Genomic DNA, 23,796 nt, shown 5'->3' with positions numbered 1-23,796 from the left:
TATATGGTTGAAACAGATTTAGTTTTAAAGGTGAATATAAAACCAAGAGATAGTAGCTAATAGCTGCTAACTGAAATCTATTCTACAACAAATTTAAACTAGAAATCTGTTTTTTCATATGGATAACAATGTAAATGTTATATATAATTGGATATATATTTAAAAGAAGATATATTTTTATGTAGGATAATAATGTAAATATTGCATATAACTTCAAGAAAAGAGAAACAGAATGATAATTTTCAAGATTGCTTTTATTAAATAGTACATTTATACCTCCAACCTAATTATGTTTAAGATGCACCTGAACTTAGGGGGGAAAATTGCATTCAAGGCACACTATGAAAAGGAAAAAATACAATACATAAATTGTAGGATACAAAAGTATTTACAATATGAAAACACTATGCAAGTGATTACTGACAATTGTGGCACCGAACAGCATAAATGATTTTAACACAATATATATAATTAGCACTATTTCAAATTTAAACAATCTACCAATACAAAAGTGTTTTGATTTCTAATAATAGTTACAGAGTAAAACAAAATGTGAGAAAAATAGGATGAATCTTAATAATTTGTTCATCCATCATAATTTATAAATATAAATAATTTCAACAAGAGAAATAAATATAAATTAGCAATTACTCATTTTGATTCACAAAATAAAGACTAAGATTAGCTAGCTGGTAATGTACAAAAATAAGGAAAAAGACTTCTTTTCCCATTTTTAAAGCTGCACAGTTATTTACATAAAGTTTCATGTATACATATTATACATTATTAAAGCAAATTAGTATACGAAAAGTACAATATTTTTATATGGAATGCACTTAGAATATTACAAAAAGGGGATTCTTCACGAGTGGTGAACATACGTTATGTGAACTCTTACTCAGAATAATTTTGAAAGGCTGCAGCCAAACAAATGGAGGGGAGATACAAGAGTATTTTTAATCAAGTTAAATTAAATTAGCCTCTCTGTATTTGTCATTCAAGTAAAAAAAATAAAGTTTTAAAATGCCGATAGAATTTTAGCACCCCCAGAAACTGTGTATGGGGGAGGGGTAGAGAAATTATATAGCAGACTCTTTGGAAAATGTAACATTCAATTTTTGCTATTATATTTTTTAATATAAGGTATTTAAAACAAAATTAAAACAATTCCCCCCTCCCCTCTTCTGAAGAAAAGGCGGGATTTTTAAAATCTGATTTAAAATTTTACATTGTCATATTTCTTTCAAAATTTGATTTAAAACTAAATTTAAGTATATTACATTTTTAAACTTTAATTATACTAGAATCTGATTTTTCTATATTTATATGGCTCTAAATAGAAAAATACAAAACTACAATCTTAATATAAATGGAAAAAGAATTCTTACAAAAATAGAGTTTAGGATCATAATTTACATATTACAAAAAATAAAGGAGGAAAACAATTGAAATAAAAACATACTGGGAAATATTTTATCATACTAGTTGTAAAAACTAATATTTTTTTTTAACCTAAGCAATGACCAAGTCTTACTCTTGACTTAAAATTTAAACTAAAGTCTAAATTTTGGTTTCCACTTGATTTTTTTTTTTTTTTTTTTTTTTTTTTTTTTGTGCACTAAAATGAATATAAATTTATCCTAACAAATTTTTCTAAGGTCCACAAGTTTAAAACATTAAATTGGAATTTCCAACTGTTAAAATAAACAAATTCTACAAATATATCTTTACACAATCTCTAAATAAAAATTAGACTTCATACTTCAATTTGAATTTATATATTTTTACACAATTTGGGTTAATATATATATTTATACAATTTATATTTTTACTCAATTTGAGTTCATATATTTTTATACAATTTAAATACAATAGTTTTCGCATAATTTGCATTCATGTTAGGAAAAAAACAGCACTTTTCTTTAAGCATATATTTTTAAGGAAACTTTATCAATTTCAATGGCGATTAGACATAGGTCCCTCTTCTTCAGAAGCAGAATTCCTCAGAATAGAATGAACCTATGTCTAATTGCCCTCAAAACTGAGAGTGTTGCTTAAAATCGATGCCAAAATAACACTGCTGTTTTGCCTAACTTTAGTTTTAGACTAGTATTTTTCTTATCAATTTAAGTTATTATATCTTTACATAATCTCTAAATAAAAATCACACTTTTCATAGTAACAACCTGAAACAAAAACAAATGAAGATTTGAGAGAGCTGCTAGCACAAATGCATAAAATTTGCACTGTTTTTTTTTTTTTTTTTTTTTTATTTAAATCTCTATCGTAATAAATGCAACTACAACAAAACAAAAGTTCACAGCTCCAAAGAATATTGCAGATATTTGATGAAAAATTTAAATAAACTGCATTCTTGTTTATTAAAAAAATCTTTTTAATTTCATATCACATGTTAACATATTTTGTAATCACAAAAAAAAAAAAAAAAAAAAAAAAAAAAAAAAAAAACTGCTTTTAACATTACAATTAGCATTTTTGAGTTTATGTAACCTCTTTATATAAATTTTACCAGTTCATCCTGACGTTAAATCCTTGAAATAGTCTTAGACATCTCAAAGAATATAAATAGATGACACAGTATGCAATGTATGCATTCTTTAAAAAAAAAAAAAAAAAAAGTTATATATTTTACAAATTCTGAAGAAATTAGACAGCACTGGATATTAGAAATGGAAACTAGACAGCAACATTTTTCTCCAAGATATCTCAATTTCTAGTATTACTGTTATTCACATAAACACAGTTTGCACTCCGTGTAACTGCTTTTGCAACCACTGGCTATCTTTGTTAATTTCAATATGCAATCTAATGCATAATTTTTGTATTGTTAATTACATGACTGTTACATTGGATCTCCATTTTAACTTCTTTACTATACATATATATCTTTTTTCATTACACTTTAATAGTTTTCCTGCTCACAGATATAAAAATGTATAAATAACTGTTATATACATAGTAGCTGAGTATTATTATCTACAGATTTTCAATTCTCATACAAAATTTTGCATTGCATTCAGAAGAATTCTGCCTTGATTAAAATGTTTTGTTGAATTTATGTAACTCAACTTTTACATAAATTGCAGAGTATACAAGTGCTAATATAAAGTGCAACCAAAACCAATATACCAAGGACAGATTACAATTTTCTGATAAATATTGTACATATTAAAAATTTTGAATGCAAAATAAATAAAATGTATAGATATTACAAAAACATAAATTAAAGGGGAAAAAAAGAAAAACAACTGTTACATAATTACACATTTAGCAGTCACAGAATTAATTGAAAAAACCAGTAACAGAGACTTAAAAAATACAGATTTCTTCCACCCCCTCAACTGAGTACTCCACTGTCGAATTTATGTAATAAAACAAGAGGCATACTTTCATAATCAATAAGTTTCTCAGATGTGTAGTAAATGGTAATTAATTGAACATATTAAGAATTATATATAGAACATATTAATTAAAGAATTACAATAAATGCAAAGGACAGATATTTGCATACATAATCATCATAATTTTTATTGAAACAACAAATAGTTCATGTTCTACAGATAAAAGTAAAAATTTAAGCCTCATATTAAAGCAAATAAAATCTCCCCTGCCCCCAAATCAGCACACAAAATTTACTAATTAAAACATAAGTAAAAATTATAGTTGAATCAATAAGGAAATTTTGGCACAACACTTATTTATGCATTGAGTAAGAGATATGCAAACACATTATAGACATGAAGACAGGTCACTAATTAAATTTCAAACAAAACTACTGCAAATCAAAGCATGAAATATTTACTCAAAAATAACAGCTCCCTACAGTTTTGTTCTAAAATTTGGTAGGGCCTTACACGATATTTTTTACAAATGAAATTGCAGAATAAAAAGATGGAGTTAAGTTTTCATAATATATAGAATACATTAAATATTTTTAATATTAAATAAACCATAAAGGAAATTAATTGCCATATACATAAACTACACAACATTAATTAAAATAGCCATGGGTAGCTTAAGCATACACCCACTATAATTTTTCCTGATATGTCAGAAACAAATTGGTAACAAAAATTTGCTTTGCACACATTAACATACTGTATTAAGTTAAATGCCGAACCATTTACTCTGACCAGAAGAAAATGATTTCAAACCAAAGTCATGTTCTTATATTCACCATCATTTTTATTTTGCAAAATTTATCCTATAGTGCAAGAAGTCTCTCATACTGAAAAGAGCCTTTTTTTTAGTAAAGACATCAAAGTTTACAAATGACATTACTTATACTAAGTAATGCAATTGAGAAAAACTCATATGAAATTTCCTGAATTTCTGCTTCTCTTAAAGATGAATGAAATAAGCATTATTAATATAAAAGTATACCTAGAGTACAGTGGCATTTTTGGCAACAATTAGTTTTTTAAATAATTAGATCTGACATAATAGAAAGAATCAAAAATACAAAAGTAATTTTTGGTACATAATTTAATAATTAAAAAAATAGTTGTTATTCTAAGTTACACTAGTCATTTCTCCAATTTCTTTTTGGATAAAAAATTTACTCCATTAAATTTTCAGATTAAATTAGTTAAGATATTTCTTCTGCAAAAGATTTATGAAAAAAATTTTCATCCAATAACAACTTTTTAAATTTTATCTAATAATATATACACACACCCAATTCCATCTTCACATACAAATATGTTTTAGAAAATTACGTATAAAAATAAATTATGTTAAAAGAAGAAATGCAGAAAAGAAAACTTAATTTTCTGTTCTTAAAATCTTGTCTAACTTAACATTGATTTATTAAATCACATTCAAATACCTGCACATTTCTAACTTTAAGTATAAAATGGGAAATCACAATTAACATATCGAAGATAACCTTATGGAGAGATTACCTGCAAATGAATGTCACTTATATATTGTAAATTCAACATATTTATTACATTTTCAGAAATGCATTATTCATGCTAACTAAACTATTTTTGCTACAGCTCTCATTAAATTAAGCTCAAATTAAATCTACTTTCTAAATATTTTCAATCTAATTAATTAAAAATTATATTTTAAAACACAAGGGAAAGAATTAAATCAAAGTTAATCAAAACAAATCTGATCATAAAAGGCACACTGATAAAAAGTTCTACATTTCTCCCCCTCCAGAATTAAATTTGAACTTTAAAAGATGCCTTTTCATGCTAAATCGAAACACATTACACAAAATGAGAAAGGTCAAACTAGGTTAAGTGGTCAGATATATTTAATATGTCAAAATATACCAAAAAGTAATACATTTCAATTAGCTCAATATCTTTATAATTATCAGTGAATTATGAAGTTTCTTGTCCCTATTTCGATATTCTTGATACTGAATTCACTTTCACTTTATGTTCTAGATATTAAAATACTTTAAATAAATAAAAAATTAAATACCTTTGTTGCCACCAATATAAAACTTTAATATGCACTGTGGTTATTATGGATAAAAAATCACTATTTGTCTTATCACAACTATAATTTCTTTAAAAATCTAATATACAATTTAAATGACTTACTTTAAAAAATCAAGTTGTATAGATTTTTCAAATAAAATTTTTATTTTTGAAACTCCACACGTAACTGTTTTTAACATAAAATTAAAGATAATTTTTAAACTTAAAATGTGAGAAGCATAATATGTGAATATTTTATATGCAATAGGGTTTGCACAGCTACTTCGTTTTAAAATTTTAACCAAAACTCAGAAAAACGTGTGCAAGCAGGAACAATTATATTTAAGAGAAATCACCCCTATTAAGGCCATAATTACCTTCAGATTCTTTAAGTGTTTCTTAACATTAATTAAGAAATATAAAAATATTTTAGCAGTTAAAATTCTGTAAGTATGCATAATTATATATTTAAACAGTATTGCATAAATACTCATTATGATTTTTATTGAAACAATGAAAAGTGAGAAGTCAAAATTTTCAAATAATTTCAAACTTTATTATAGTTTTAAAAGTTATGCCAGAAACACAACTAGCCATTTAAAAAAATACAGTGTATATACAATTCCTCAAATTTTCTTGAATTTCTAATTTCACGGTTCATAAAAATAATCCATACAAGCAGCAAAATCAAGTCTTTATGAAATTTTTAATTGAAAAAGAAATTATCTCGAAATCTTGCAAATAAATTACGTTCTTAAAATTGTAAGTATATACATAGATATGCTTATAAGATAACTTTCCTATCAAGTGTAATGATATATTTGTATAAAATCATATACACAAGCATTTCACTCGGAGGATTTAACACAAGGGATTTCCTGAAATACAAATGTGTCTGATTGGTAAATTGCAAAAGCAAATATTTCACAATAACTTTACTTCTAGAGCAAATTTTTACATGGGGTTTGTTTTAAAATGCTTGGAAGAAATCAAGTTATAAAATAAAAGCATAAAAAATTTATTTTAAAGGTACCTGACCCATTAAATCAAAATCATGTAGTTTATACACAAAATGAAATATGGCGCATGATGTTGAGCAATCTCTTTGGAAAGGCGTCTTTTACAATTCAGGCACAAAGAATTAGGCATTTAAAGCTTCAGAGACACAACGTATGATTATTCAACATCTGATTTAAAAAAAAAAGATCTTGTAATCATATTGCTGACTAAATAAGAGGATTCCTAAAATTTAATTAAACTAGTGTGCAGTATTAATAAACTATTTATTATGAAAAAAATCATAGAACTATGAGTATGACTATTAATCAACTTTGCAGGAATAACCGCTAAAAATAGTGATGCTTTTTATAATTTTAATGAAGGAAAATTAATTGTTTACAAAAACAATTCCAAATGATTTTGAAAGTAAAATATTTAATTCACAGCTCATTATTTAATAATTTTTTAATTAACAGTGTGCCATATTAAAATCTTTAAAAAGTAAGCAGTTTTGTTAAACTCGATTACACTCTCTCGAAACCAATTTCCACAGAAACTGATGTATTTAAAAAAAAAAAAAAAAAGAAATTCAGGTTTTAGAATTAATGTATTAATAATATTACTGGAGATGGGCTATACAAAAGTATAATAAAGTTCAAAATAGTATTACTAAAAATGCTTCATCAACTATTCATCAGACAACAACTTCATCAACTGACGCGATAGTTTAACAATTTTAAAATCTTGATTATAAGTATCTTTGCAAATACAGAATTTTTTAAGTAATATTAAATACCAATAGTTGTAAGCACAATAAGATTCTCATCAATTAAAACATAATTGAAGTAACTATTTCTACAATTAAAACTTCAAATGCAGAAGTAATAAACCTTTCATTAGATAAAAAATTCGGTTGCAGCTTGTAGATTTTTATTATAGCACTATGTTTTGATTTTTCAGATTTAAATTAGAAATCGTTGACAAGTGTGAAAAACAATTTTTAAAAGCAGCTGTTAGAAAAGTGAAAAATTACAGTTAAAGCCAAGATGGACTGAAAAATTGCTCATAAATTTATTTTTCTTTATTGGAAATGGTATTAAAATAACAATAAACATGTCGAGACCTACATAGTTCATAAATTTGTAAGCATGAAGTTCATTAAACATGACTACTTTATTTTTGTGCAAATTTTTCTCTTACAAAATAATAAAATTAAAATTTTCATTTTTCATATACATTTAGAATAATATTAAAAACGCAAAATAACATAAACAGGTCCTTATATAAATTGAACACTTAAACTTTCCTTACTTCTTAATGAAAGAATTTCAGAATACTTTCAAAATCAATCTGAATGCCAAATGTGTTTACTAATTACACATATTTAGATTATTAAATACTGAAAATAAACAGCTAGTGAAGTTTAAGTAAAGATAAATTAAGAATATCTAATAGAAAGATCTCAGAACTCATGCTCTTTTTACAAAGATGAAGAATTGTCCAAAATTTAAATAATTCTTTACTCAAAAACAACACGTATTTAAATAACTTATAGGATAAGGTCGGATAATGAATAATCATTTTATGTCTCTGAAATAAAACTTACCTAGAAACATTCTGCCAATGCCTGACTAGAGAATTTACTATTTTGTAGAAAATTGACACCTGAATTGAATAATGATTTGTATATTTGAACATTAAATAAAACAATGACTAGACTGATACCCATTGCTAAAAAATCTATTCTGGACATAAACAGACTAGAATTTTCAGCAAATTTTGAAAAGATATCAACTGTGAGTAGCTTACATTAAATTTTAAAAAAAATCCAATTTACATATGTTACTAAGGGAATTAAAAAAAATTATTGGCTACAGATCATTATTTTTATGCTGTACATTATAAGCACTGAGTTCAAAGTGGACAAAAAACTGGTGCAAAAAATTTCAAGTACAGTAAAAAACATATATTGGGATATTTTATATTATAACACTTTCTTGGGTACAAAATCATAAAATTAACAAAGGCAATACTTTAAACACTGCTCATCTTTTTCTTTGATCTGTCACAAAATTTCTAGTTCTCAAATATATAAAAAACAGGGTGATGCCGCAAGAATTAAAATGGCACTCAACAATAAGCAAAAACTGTACAAAAACAACACAATTTCTTGTCAAAATAGGATTTACTTTCTTTGCTCTGAATTTATAAGAATAGCATAAAAACATTTCTCAGAAGATTGTTCATTCAAATATTTCTTATAAAAAGGCAAATTTACATAGAATAAACTTTCTAGATAATAAATACTAATAAGTCACAGTAAAATAAATAGAAAATCACACATTCTTAACTCTGCACTGCTATTAAAAATACACTAGAGGCACATTTACTATCATTAGAATGTTTAACAAAGACAAAACCTAGTGCATTCATTTCCCTTCACAGATTAAACAGAAGAAATTATGTACACTTTTTTCCCCTTCTTTTCTTTTTGGATGGAAAAAAAGCTTCAAAAAGCAAGAACAACAAGGAAAAACTAAACAACTGAGTTACATAATATTTTAGGAAAACAAACTTACGCCAAAATAAATTACAATTATATTGTAATAACAAAAATTAAGCAGGGAAATCTAGCTAAAGAAGTTGCATCGATTCAAGTATATTTAATGTCAAAGTACGTAGAACTGCAATGGGAAAATATTTCACTGGTCACTTCATTTCACAAGGCGCATATAATTTTATTTTTAAAGTCCACATAAAATATATTGACAAGTTTAGCCATTACTAAAATAAATGGCAAGAAATTTATACTAGTCGTGTACGCTTATGGGTGGGCGATTCCATTATGACATCCGTAGAAGGAGAACGCTTCCTAGAATGCCTGGAAAATTCTTCAGTGATAAATGCACTGAGTTCATTATGAGAGGTAGATGTTGAATTGCAATGACGAGCTCGGTGGATCCTAGATAGGCCAGTGGGGGAATTCTGTGCATGGTGCTTGAAATTTGCTGAAATAAAATTTTATTTAATAAGTAGACATCTTATTTGTATTAATCCCTTATATTTCTTAATACACATCTGAAAGTAGAGATGCCAACTTACTAAGCTAAAAAATTAGCAGATTTGATTAATAAACTGAGATAATGGTAATTATGCATTAGTGTCATCACCTCGGCACAATTTGGTGATTTTTTATAGATGGAAAAGTAATATAGTACAAAGTCTTTAATCTGCACTCGTCGGGACTTCGACGATTCCGGATTATAGATCATCAATTTAAATCTAGTAAGATGGCATGCAGAAACTATAAAATTAAAAATATGAAACCATAATTTATGAAATAAAAAGCAATTATGATCTAAAGGGTATCAAAATTTACAAAAAAAGAAGCTCAATATTTATTTGTTTATTTTATTAAACATTTCCTTCAATGTAAGTTGTTTAAGTTGCTTCGTTTTATGTGCTAATACTTTCTTTTTAATTCTATAAACAGACATAATTTCTTGTCCAGTTACAAAGTTCCGCTATTCAAGTCCTGTAATTGCTGTGCCGAGAATACCGACTAACTTGTCAATAGAAACTTTTTTATTTTCACTAACCTCTCTGTCACTTTCTTCATGCATTTATCCATTTTTTGCAGCAATTTTACTTTTTGTTTGATGGACATCGAAACATACTTTCACTTTGTAGATCCTTTGGCAGCTCCAGAATCGGAAACTCCTTTTGACATAATTGAAAGTTCAAGCTTACTTTTTATAAAATTGCTCTAACAGTCTGTAAAAAATAATAAGCTGGATCCAATTAGAAGATTAAGGAACAACGTAATCTGCAACATTGTCTGAAATAGATAATTAGATAATTCTAGCCTAGCTTATACCGTCCGTTATACATTAAACGCACATGCGTAAGTGCATATGCGCAGAAAGTTTGTAGCTTTGAGGTCCGGATTATAGATCATTCCAGATTAAAGACTTACCGTAATTTCTGGAAGAAACGCCGCGGCGTTTACGTGTTTAAAACTTAAATTTTCAGTGGGTGCCACGTTTCAACCCATGCGGCGTTTAGGTGCACTAAAAATAAAATATTTCCTATGATGGTCATTGTACATAGTCTGGATGGCCTTGTCATTGTGCATAGACTGGTGCTGTTCCCACACAAAAGACCACTCAGTTGCTTTTTGCGAACGTTATTTTGTTTACATTCTTTCCCTTGAACGGACCTACATGCCTTATTCACCCTAAACGAGATCTCAGCACAATAACATTATTCCCCCTTTCAAATCAACATTCTCATCAGTTTGAATAGTCTCTCTCCTCTGCCATTCGATGAATCTTCCAGGACCCAACCTCTCCCCACCCCTGCCTTTTCTGCAATTTTTTTCAAAGGCGGTTTGCAATTTTTTTCACGAATCCACCTGCCTCGCAATAACGAACTCTGATGTATTTCCCCTTCAGCATGAATGGATTTTTCTTGGCATTCTGCCAGATACAGATCCCATCAGTTTGGGTACAAGTACTTGTTGGATGGTTCTTAAGTAAGAAGGGAGCGGAAAATTTTTGAAAATGTCCCTAAACGACACAGAAGCTATACTGCTGGTTTTAAGCTTAATGTAATTTCACGTGCTGAAACAATTGGAAATCAAGCAGCAGCTCGAGAGTTTGAAGTGGACGACAGATGTATTCGACGTTGGAGAACTGAAAAAGAACTTCTTAAAAATATGCCACAATAGAAACGAGCCAAAAGAAGTGGTACAGTAAGGTGGCCAAATAGATGACCTTGCAAACTGGATAAAGGAGCAACGAGAAAAGGGAATGGCAATTTCGACTGTAAAAATTCGCTTACAAGCAAAATTTATAGCAAAACGAATGAACATAAATGATTTCAAAGGAGGTTTAGCAGATTTATGAAAAGAAAAAATATTTCTGTGCGTATTAGTACAACAATCGAGTAACAATTACCAATGGACCGGCAGGATAAAAAGGCATTTTTTCTAAAATATGTGACAGCTATTATTGACAAAAAAAAAAAAAAAAAAAAACCTTCTATTGGTCACAGATAATAAATATGGATGAAACGGCGTTAGCTTTCGACTCTCCTGCAAACAGAACTGTTGGTGTTTATGACGGGGCATGAAAGAACATTGTGTTAGCTTGTGCCGCAAACGGTGACAAGCTAAAGCCGATGATCATTTTTAATTGAAAGACTATTCAGCAGGGTTCTTTCATAATACCATATATTTGGTTGGTTACCTAGAGAAACTGCTGAATTCTTTTTCGATTAAATTCCAAATAGAGAGGCAACCATACTAATAGCAAAAATCATCAACAAGATGTATTGACAATTTATTCAGACCGCTGGTGACAAAAGAGGTTAATATCGTTCTGTGCATTTCTTTTGTGATGCGAGCAAACACTTACATGCTGTTGCAGCTTTTATACAAATAGAAACAACTAACTTTAAAGGGACCTCGAATTCTCTTCAAACTTTAAACTGGAATCTTATAGTCAATGACAGTGCTATTCATCCTACTGAGTAGAAATTTAATCCACCTACCACCTCACGGTCGGGTGGTTGGCGGGAGAGGCGAACTGGCTTTATGAAAAATTTGTTAAGGAAAGTTTTAGCTTAAGCTTATTTGATTTCTGAGGAAATGACTATGGTGCTCTGTGACTGTGAATTAATTATTAATTTTTGTCCATAACATATGTTGCAAAAAGTGACGCAGAACTTAATCCTTTGAGCCTGTCAACGTTTCTTCAAGATATTAAAAGCTTTTGGTCTTCCTGATTGTGATGCACTTGATAATAAGAGTTTTAACAAACAATACAGTACAGGCAGAAATTACAAAGTACCTTGCAGAAAAGATTTTGTTCTGAATATTTAAATGCTCTTCTTCAAAGACCAGAAAGTAAAAGGTTTTCCAAGGTTGCTGTTGATGATGTTGTTTTGATCGGCAGTGACAACACCAAATATTTAAACTAGCCACTTGACAAAGTTATTGAGACCCTTTCTAGCAAAGAAGGATTGACAAGAGCGGTAAAACTTCAGACTGCAAATGGACAGTGTCTTAAACTCATTCAGCACATATACCATTTGGAAGTGTCTATGGCAAATCCATTATTGACATGTAAAGTGTATACAGAGAGAACAATCAACAGACACTGAATACGGAGACTGCAAAACTGGAAAAAGTCCTGAGATACTTGGGGAGGGGGAGATTTACATGTTATTAAAACACCTTAAAGATTATGTCTGTAAATTTGTGTGTACATGTATGTACTAGCATTTATATTAAGCTAGAACTAGTTTATTATAATAATAGGGTTGAATTTTGTTTGTCTTATGTAACATGATAACATGGTAATATTTATGTTATACTATAATCGAAAATATCTTTGTGTTTCACCTTTATTATGACTATTTCATTTTGTGTGTTAATTTACAGTGAATATTTATCTTATTTTGTTATTTATACTACTTAGTGATTCATTATAACCAGACTTGTTGTTCTGAGACAGTGTGAGTTGATTCCTTAGTTAACTTAGGTGGGAAATGTTCGAAACTGCATCGTTAAATTTCGCCATTTAATACATAAGAGGGACTATAAACATAATCCTGTTTTAATCACATTTAACTTGCATTTAAAGGACAACAGACCAAATTCCTTTTTTTGCTGTTAGTTTTAAGAATTTTAGAACGATGTTTCGTTTTCGGTTAAGAGTTGTGTGACTAATGTTTATCGACAGCAAGAGAGCTTATAGTAATTTCTGAGATGCACCACAGAGAAAGTGTACTAGAAAAATATTAGAGACTTAATTATTGAATAATATGATTTTATCAGAAATACTATATATTTTTCTGAGGAGATGTAAATGATTCTCATTCGTGAACGTCTTCAAATAAATGTTTGTGAATTTCGTGCATGAAATATTGCTCCTGATTTGATGTCTTTCACCAGACATCTGGATGATGTGGTAAATGGTTTATCACAAAGGTCTGTTGATTTTCCACCTCTTCTATAATCTGCTCTTTGAGCCGACCAGAAAGAACATTTTCATATTCTCTATACAAAGATTGGGATTTAAGAGAGTGTACAGTAATGTTCAATCTTTTTAGCTCTAAATCATAGTTATGAGGAAGTGAAGGATGATTTTTCAATCCAAGGTAAGTGCACAACATAACAAATGTCGTCCATGTTCACTGTCTCTATTCAGTGTTCTCTTTCAGCTTTGGTCTTTTGTCCATATGTATCAATAATTCCAAGTGAGTGCAGTGCCCACAAATTTGTTACTGACTCATTAACTGATATCATAGGAGTGACAACTAAATATGCATTTTTATCTTTTGAAGAATTTGGTTTATGCCCCATCATAGTCCATCCGAGATGCATGTGATTGGCAGTCAAAACAGGATAACATTTTGAGACCATCAGTCATTAACTTTCCAGCTACGTTACCTCCAATTAAAATTACGATAGGGCTCTGATAATGATCAGAAATGTATATATTACAATCTGATAGTTCACTTGCACAAAGCTCAGGAACTACATGCTGAATGGTCTTGCAGATCATTTCTTGGCTTCATACTTTGAAGTCGTATTTATAAGGTCCATCAATACTAAAAAAATATGATATAAACACATCATGTTTACACACCCCTGTGTTGCTTTCTCTAAAAGAAGAGTGTTAGAGATATTCTTAGCTTCCAGCCTGATATCCCACATTTTTGGCAGTACTGAGAAGCAGTATCACTTATTGCTCTTGGCTTATGTCTTATCCCATTATTATTCACAATTACAGTCAAGTTTGCAACATTACACTAGAAGATTTAGGCACATTTGCCAGAGCATGACCTTTCTCGAAAGAATTTTCTAACTTCCCAACCTCCTCCTTAGTGGGTGAAGAGGTATGCACAATAAAATAGTGTTTTTTTCCACAACTCAAACAACCAGCTTTTACATTACATTTTCATACTTGATGACATATTTAAGCATAGAAAGCAATAGCCTTTTTCAGTAAAATTTTCTTTCTCCTCTACAGACATTTTTCTAGCTTTAAAACAATTCAAAGAATTATGAGACTTGGTGCAAAACATACATAAAATATGTCCCTGTAATGAGGTAAAGAGCTCTGCGTTTGTTGATACTTGAATGGATTTCTTAGTAAATTTTGATTTAATATTAGGAATCTTGCTTTTGAAATTATTTCTGTTATTGCGTCTTACTTGATTCAGTTTATTTTGCTCAAAACTCTGTGAAGTAAAATATACTCTTCCCTCTCCATCAACCTCATTTTGGAGAAATTTTAGTAATGACTCTAAGTTACTCTTCACAGCAATGGTCTGCACATTTTCATTATTAACTATCTCTATGTCCCAAAACCCTTCCAAAACTTTAAAGTTTCAATTCATAATGCTGATTCCACGAGTGGAAAAAACATTGTAGCATATTTTTTTCGTGTTACCCTAAGAACTTCAAGAATACAGAGTTTAGTTTCCAAGTGATCATAGAATTTTCTTAAAGGTTACCCTGTCACATTTTTTTTTTCTGTAAAACCAACACTAGTTAAGTTGAGATTATTGTAAACCTTAAATTTCACTTTGTTAATTCAACAACATCTACTCATATACAAAATAGTGAAAGACTGTGGCACTCTGCTAAATAGCGGAATGAAAATCAACGACGCACGGTTCAGCATCATGACCAAGCTTACTTTGCACAGCTTATGTACTGAATATTCTAGGGATAATAATAAAAAAAAAATTTGCTTCCAATGCTATTTTAGAAGCAATTGCAGAAACATTTCAGCCTCAAGTATATATGTGAAAAGAAAACATGAATCTGGGAATTATCCAGCTGCCAACTTGGCAGTTACAAAACAAAAGCTGTGATAATAAAGAAGTACCCTTTCTTTTACTGCAGAGTATTTGGAAAATACTACATTCTCAAATCTTTTTATTTTGACTTTTATTTGTTAAAACCACATTTCCAAATTATTTCACAGCAAAATTTTGATAAGGTGAGAAATAGGGTACATTTCCACCTTGATGAAAAACATATGGTTATCAATCTGGACATACGAACATAGTTTACATTTCAAATGTGTATACAGTTTATATCTCTTTACTTAGTGAAAATTTTCAGTTTTTTATTGCTAAATATTTAATATGCTTACTATTTTCAATTTTCCACCAATGGGAAAGAAGCTACAGTTCCTCCCCCAAGAGTAATATAGTTTACCTTCCAAAAGAATTTATGCAAATGGTCTTAGAAAATGAGCCTTCCACATATGTAATGTTAGCAGTTGCAAAATTATCAAACAAAAAGCCAATGAATATAGCTCACAAACACCTTGAATTCTACCCAGCAGCAATTTAAATTGAGGCATAGCATCCACCATGATAATGAGTTTGATTATTAGCAGCAACTGAGTTGTAGTCACCAGAAAGTGTCTGTTCAAAATGATTTCAGGTCAAATCCTTTATACGATTTATTTTAAATAAATCATTTTCAAAACTGCATTCAATAAAATAATAAATACAAATTTATATCAAACTATTTTTGTATGTGCATCACTGATGTTGGACTCCATTTCAAAAATACTGAAAACTACAATACCGTAAAAATCTGATGTAGTTTTAATTAATTCAGAATATTATTGTGAAACACATACATACATACATACACATGTATTTTCAAGCAGTTTCATTAGCAAAACAAATAATATTTTTAAAATTTATTAAAAATTCATTTTTAATTGCTATATCATTGTTTTGCTATATCATTTCACACAGATGTCAAGCTTTTTGATTTCTCAGTATTTTAAACAATAATTGCTTTGATTGCATTTTTGAGGATGGACGGGATTAATTTCTGAAAACTTCTGTGTTTACATTTTTCTTTACTAACAAATGAATATTCAGTATTATCAGTAAGACACTATGATTTAGATATGAGTTTTTCACTTAACTCCCTTAGATTAGAATTTGAAGTATGCACATTAATGGGTGTTAGAGATAGAAAACTGCCTAGAGAAGGATAATGGTTCATACAATGTAATGAATTTTGGAAAGCTATATAGTTATTTAATATATTATCCTTAAAATCTTTTATCAATAATCTTTTGAGGGGTTTTCTGACCCGAAAGCTTCAGAAACAGTTTTGTATAATGATAATAAAAAAATACTTCACAGTCACCACAGTACCTACGTTATTAGTGTCCAAGCTTTTTGTACATTCTCTTATACCATCCATATAATTAACCCCTTAACTGCCACGGGCGTATATATACACCCTTCCAAAATACTATCATTTGCTTTGTGCTGCTACCCGTAAAATTATTCGCAAAACTTTGGAATGCAACACCACAATGACCCTGACAAAGTCTGCGAAGGAGGATACTATTTCAAAGAGAGTGGAATTGGAGAGGGAGATGTGTGCCGTGAAAGTAATGACTGTGCAGTACTGGCTGGTGTTGTTTAAGTAAAACGTATTTTTTTTTATTCTGTGTCCTCCGTTTTTGCTTACTTTTTGTAGTAGGTTCCAGGAATAAAGAAAGATATAACGGATGTTTCAAACCCATTAACATTTTTGAATTATTTTTTGATGAAATGCTCGGGCTTCATACTGTTACTGAAACTAACCATTCTGTAGACGAGTATACGCACCAACACCTTGCAAACGAAAAATCAGGAACAAAAGCGTGGCATTCAACCAATTCAGAAGAAATATGTGTTTTTTTAGGATTACTGATTTCACAAGGTATAACACTGAAACCTGATATTACACTTCACTGGTCTAAAAATGAACTGATCGAAACTCCATTTTAGGTATCTTTTTTATTATAAAAACATCATTTTTATTATACTTTTACTCAAAACATTAAATTTTGTGCATTCATTTTTTTCTTTTTTTCTTTATTTTGTGAAAGTAAACAGTTCTTAGAAAGTAAAACTTGCACTTATTTTCCCACTAATACAGTACAAAGTCTTTAATCTGGACTCTCAGGACTTCGGTGACTCTGGATTAGGGGTTTTTCCGGATTATAGATCATCAATTTAAATCTGGCATGCAGTAATTATAAAATTAGAAACATGAAACCATAATTTACGAAAAAAAGAGCAATTATGATGTAAAGGATATCAAAATTTACAAAAAAAAAAAAAAAAAAAGGTTAATATTTATTTGTTTACTTTATTAAACATTTCTTTTAACGCGCACATGCGTAAAGCATACATTACGCATCATCGAAATTAGAATATTGCAACCAGAAAACTATTCGATGTGTGTTCGTGATATTTATAATGACGAGGAATTTGATTTAAATCACATCAAAGACGGGGTACATCGAGATGAAATACTACATTTAGTAAGAAATTATAAGCCGAATAAAATAAAAACATCTGCCCTGAAGATGAGGAGAGTGCTGACAGGTCAACTTCCAGTTCATTGTGGGCCGTTTTGTTAATCAGTTTTGTTAATGCTGTATATTTCTGGTTTCCATATTCTTCCAGCCTAAAGACTTCAACATAAAACTATAACAGCCTCCCCCCCCCAAATTTATGCATAACACAAACACAGGGGACTGTACTAAAACTAAAAGTTTACATTACATAAACTCTAGATGATACATTTGTTCCAAAAGAAAGTTTGAGAAAGTTAATAGATCTACATGTCCTAAATCTGGAAATTTCAGTTCTGAGAAATGGAAAAAAAAAAAAAAAGGAATTTGAGCTATATCTGAATGACACTCATCTAATATATAAAACACGTTGTGTACCACAGACATTAAATAAATTGCTTATGTGTATTACTAATTAACCATTTCTTATTAAAATTGAAATCAGTTTGGCAGTTCCTTTTTCTTGCAAAAACTGATCAAATTTTACGGACTAATTAAAAAAAAAAAAAAAAAAAATTGGATTTACATGTAAATACCATAAAACTAGCATAATTTCATCAAAATTTTAAAAGAAATGAGTAAACATGTATCAATTTAGCAGAATTTTCTAAATACTGATGAGCCACTGAACTTCACAGTAAACCTTTTACAAATAATTTTTTCAAAAACTTATTTTAGGTGAGAGCAACTTACTTGAAATTGTCAAGGCTTGTCGAAACATATCAAAATCTTCAGCACGTGGATCTAGAAGTTCAACATCTCTGGAAGGAGAGTGACGGTGAGCATGAGCGAGATGAGAAGAATTCCGCATTCCATCAAGAACCAGACGAGGTCTTGGGCAACAAAGACGTGTTGCAGGAGGATTTCTTCCTGTGATATAAGCTATTAATTCTTCTCGACGAATATGCCGCTTTTTCTTTTTAGCCCATGATAAAAGCTCTCTGTTGCGTTTCTGAAAACCACCCTGGAATCCCAAGTCATGGATAGGCTTGTGAGATTCTACACATTCTGCAAATTACCAGATTGTTTTTAAGAGTAAAATTTTAACAGAGTGTTTGAGGACACTTAAAACATACAATTCAGGCTATATAATAACACAAGAACATAGCTTAATAAACTTCAGTGCTTCTAGAGTTTTCTACATAATATAGCAGCAAATTCCTTACTTTTATGTAAACCCATTCCCCCTTTATTACACCAAAATGACTATTATCTTTTTACCTACCTATCAAGCAGATTTATATTTTCACTTATGCACTAGTTACACTTTCTTGTATTATCCTACAATTTCACACTAAAGGAGAAATCAAAATTCAACCTTTTTAGGTTGAATAAAAATCTTGCACTGCTGAATTTCTGTTATGTTTCATCATAATTATTCTTAAAAATTATGTTTATTATTTTCTAAATAATTTTGAGTTACCTTAATAATTCCTAAATTAAAAATTTCTCAAATTTTTCTGGATCTATTAAAAACTCTGCCAGTTTCCAAGTGATTAAGACCACTGAATACTGAGTGAGAAAAAGAAACACTAGAATAATTTCTTGGGTTCGCATCTACTCGATGCAGGGTGTTGTAAACTCCAAAAAGACAGGAGTCACTCTGCAAAACATTAAAACACTTCTTGAACACACAAAGACAACACATCCAAAACGTTCCTTATGTTTTTCTCCTACTTAACCGAAGACTAACTTTTTGATTCCTATATACACTCACTTCCAAAAGTTAAACATGAAGATGTAATGCAAAAAAAATCAACAAATACTGCTTTGATTGACACAAAATTTGGCAGGAAAGTAGCATATATATTTATGCATAAAACAAAATCAATAATTATATACAGAAATGAAAACAATATTAAATTTTTGTAAGTTATCAGATAATGACATACTGGAGACTTAAAACAGAATTATGTATAAAGTGAAAATAAACAGCATAAAATGGAAAGGAAGAAAAAAAAAGGGGGGACATTAATAGGGTATGTGATTTTCCCCTCATCTGTATACAAAGTTTACACCTTGTGACCATGCTTTCAATTAGATGGTCTACCACCGCAAAATTAAGCAATCGCTATTCTTCTTGTAGAGCAGTTTCCAGCTCAATAACAATGGCTGGAGGTGGGAAAAGTGAGGATACAGCACGGCCGAGAGCATACCAAAGATTTTCAATGGGATTAAGGTCAGGCGAATATGCTGGCCACACCATACGCGCAATTCCTTTCACTCTTCAAGTAGTCACCGATGATGTCAGCTCTATGGGGATGTGCGTTATCGTCCATTAAAACAAAAGCAGGGCCAACTGCTGCAGCGTACGATCACACATTGGGTTCTAGGACTTCATCTCGATACCGGACAGCGATCAAAGAATCCCATTTAAAGATGTGCAGGTTGGTGCGGTATCCTAATGAAATCCCTGCCCACACCATAATGCTTCCGCCTCGGAATGCGTGATGTTTTGGGACTGATTGCGTGTTCGCTGTCCCCACTATATCCTTATACGCTTGTCATCTGGTTCCAGAGCAAATCTTGACACATCAGTAAAGATTACACTGCCCCAGACAGACACATTTCAATTGACACGTTCCTGGCATCACTATATTGTGCCCCTCTTGATTGGAGGGATAGAGGAACGCAAACTCGAGGTACTTGGGTGTACAGTCCACTCATATGTAATCTTCGGCGTATAGTAGCTACAGATATCGCCTTATCAATGGACGCTGTAACCATAGATGTCATGCGTGTGGAGGTCGCTCTGCGATTCTGCTTGGCTACAATAGCAATATATCAATTTTCAGCGGGGGTTGTAACCCTTGGGCGACCGGCTACGGGTCTTTGGGCAACTGTCTGTGTGGTTTGGAATTGTTTCCATAAACGTGAAATTACAGAATGATAAACACCGAAGAAAAGAGCAACATCTGTGATCAACTGCCCTGCTTCAATGTGCTCCCACAGTATGCCAGCGCTCAGAATCTTCCATTCATCTTCTGGAAATCATAGAAATACGAGGGTTGGAACTTTAATAGTGGCAACTATTTATTTACAAGGAATACAAAAGTGATTCATGTCACCATGTTTTACTGCCCTTCAATATATTCGCCAGCACTGTGTACAACCCGTTTCCAATGATGTGGAAGTCGCAGAATACCTGTAGCAGCGCCTGTTTTGTTGATAGTTTGAATGGACCGGTCTACTGCCGTAAGAATCTCAGGAACAGTTTAGAAGCGAGTGCCTTCATCTTAGGAATTAAGTCATAGTCACAAGGGCTTAGATCTGGGGAGTATGGTGGATGGTAAAGCACTTCCCAGCCCCATCATTTGAAAAAATCAGTCACAGCTTGCGCTGCATGCGGTCGAGCATTGTCATGCAAAATAAGAGGAGCGTTCTGCAGAAAGTGTCGCCATTTTTTTCTCAAAGCTGGTCAGAGATTGTGCTCCAAAAATGAGCAGTAATACTGCGCAGTGACGATCTGTGGGGACGGTATGCGTTAGGATGACACCATCACAGTCGTACACGAGAATCAGCATAACTTTCATATTGCTGGGGTTCTGACGAAATTTCGAACGTCGTGGTGACCCGTAATGACGCCATTCGTTTGATTGGCGTTTCAGTTCTGGCTGGTACGATCGGGCCCAAGTCTCATCCAGTGTAATGATACGGCGTAAAAAAGCATCTCCTATGTGCTCATAGCGCTCCAGGTGGGTTCAGGCAGCATCGTATCGTAGCCATTTCTGCATTTCCATCAATTGATGTAAAACCCATCATGAAGAAATTTTTCTCATGGACAGGCGTTCCTTCAGAATGTGCAGCACAGTCGTATGCGATAATCCTGTTTGTCCGGTCAGCTGACGAATTGTTTGGCGGCGATCACTGTCCATTAGTGCAGAAACAGCCTGTACATCTGCATCGCTGACACTCGGATGACCTGGCTGCAGCATGTCTGCCACGTTTTGGCGTCCTTCATTGAATGCTTTCACCCATCTTGCTACGGTTCTGTAAGGCAATGCAGATTCCCCGCAAGCCTCTTGAAGCCCTTGATGACACTGTCGTGCTGTACGACCTCTGGCACATTCAATTTTTAGCCAACATCGTTGTTCTTGTTTTGAAAACATCCTGACAACACTTACTTTAGACTGCGAGCTAATACAAGGATCCGTTCTTCGCGTCACTCCGCATGCACGGGACGTAGGCAGGACGAGTCTTTTTGCTGAGAGGTAAGGTAGGTATGTAGTTTACGTGTGGTATACGCGATATTCTTTGGTTTTGTTGTGTAGCGTTTTTTCAGCTGTGTTGCGACTATTAAAGTTCCAACCCTCGTACATATGTCTTGAAAACAAATTGTACGAAAGTTTTAAACACCTTCTATCAGCACTTACAATCAACTTCTGTAATCCTTCATAAAGCTGGCTTCTTATAAGACTGTTTTTTTTTTTTTTTTTGCATATTTCTTGACATGAAAGCGAGATTGGCTGTTACCTAACATATTTGCATACAGTAAGACCCCGCTTAACACGGGGGATACGTTCCATCAAAGTAGAGCGTAATGCAAAACAGCGCTAAATGAGGTTATCTTTACATATAAATATTGGGGTTAGGGGAAGACGGCTAGGAAATTGGTTAGGTATTAAATTTAAAAAGTATGTTTTTTTAATAAAAATAAAACCAAACATTTATTTCTTAAAGCCCAAATTAATACCACATTATTATTTCTTGCAAAAATAAAAACAAAATATAAATAACAAAACGAATATTCTTAAAAAAAAACAAATAAAATCCTCAGTCAGTCATATTTAGTTATCCTTCCGCGTTTTCAGTGTTCTGCCTTTTTGTGACAAAAGCATCTAATGTTGTTTGCCTTTTTCTTTTGCGTTGTTCTCTTAAAAGTTCTTCATAAACGGATAGAGCATCTCTAACACCACGCCTTACTTTTGAGCTCCTGTCAAAATTCGGATCATTTTTAATGAATTGATCCATTATTTCAGTTATGGTAGACAAACTCCTTTTTACAAACGCCATCGAAAGTTCTTTTTGCTCTTCTTCTGAATCACTGCTGTCAACATTTTTATTTTCTTCTTGTTCAGTTAATTCCTTGAGCTCATCATTAAAAAGACTAGCCGCTGCTTCTTGAATTATTTCTTCAACATCTTCCACATTTATCCCTTCAAAATATGTCTGTACAATATCGCACCAAACAAGAAATACAAGTACACTCTTTCGGATATGTATTTGAAACCTATCGCTGCATAATATTTCGGGGAATCCCCGTATGCTGCAAGCGATTTCATGGAATCCCCGGGTTGAAATAAAAGAGCGCTAAACCGAAACAGCGCTAAACGAAACAGCGTTAAGCGGGGTCTTACTGTACTTCCATCTACCTCTGCAGCGAATTGCATCCTCTTCAATTCTGATTGGCTTCCGGAAATTAGAATTTTCCTCTCCGGGCTTAACTTTTGGAAGTGAGTGTATTTTAGAAGCTGACACAACTTCTATTCAGTTCAATTATTTTCCTAGTTTTAATTATCCAACATCTTTGTCATAATAAGACTCGCATTATTTGAATTCCATCATTGCAATTTTCCAGATGTATAAATCTGATTAATAACCTAGTTAATTCACATTGGTCTGGTAACAATATTGGATACAGGAAGGATTCTCCATCGTCCTCGCTGACTTATCTTTCTTCTTATTCTTAAGATATCATCTTTAAACGTCACAAAATTCAAAGATTTTACATTAGGTAAACAATAACTTTGAACTAAATGAATCAAACACTTCTCAGAATTTTCAATTTCAGAAAAAGAAAGTTCAGGGTTCTTGCACTTGATCTAAGTTGGCCGACAATTATTTACAAATCTTAAAACCCAAGCAAATACTCAAATTAATTTATCATAATTTGATATGCTTAGATGCCAAAGGGATGCCTCTTTTGCCAAATCAACAAT

General features: G+C 31.2%; 1 protein-coding gene across 1 annotated transcript in view; it reads right to left on the bottom strand.

Annotated features, from left to right (window-relative positions):
* Positions 1-236: 236 nt before the first annotated feature.
* Positions 237-23,796, bottom strand: part of LOC146998812 (HUWE1-associated protein modifying stress responses-like) — a 48,167-nt gene continuing 24,607 nt past the window's right edge. The window contains exons 3-4 of the mRNA XM_085811682.1: positions 18,551-18,865; positions 237-9,466 (exon numbers count right to left, since the gene is read on the bottom strand). Coding sequence (XP_085667808.1) covers positions 9,264-9,466; positions 18,551-18,865 — 518 coding nt within the window. The 3' untranslated portion in view covers positions 237-9,263. The remainder of the gene's footprint in view (positions 9,467-18,550; positions 18,866-23,796) is intronic.

Source organism: Stegodyphus dumicola, chromosome 2, assembly GCF_044657685.1.
Source record: "Stegodyphus dumicola isolate Sdum_Otavi_A_Nest chromosome 2, ASM4465768v1".
Lineage (NCBI taxonomy): Eukaryota > Metazoa > Arthropoda > Arachnida > Araneae > Eresidae > Stegodyphus > Stegodyphus dumicola.
The sequence above is the reverse complement of the archived record's forward strand: the minus strand, read 5'-3'. Positions and strand labels throughout refer to the sequence as shown.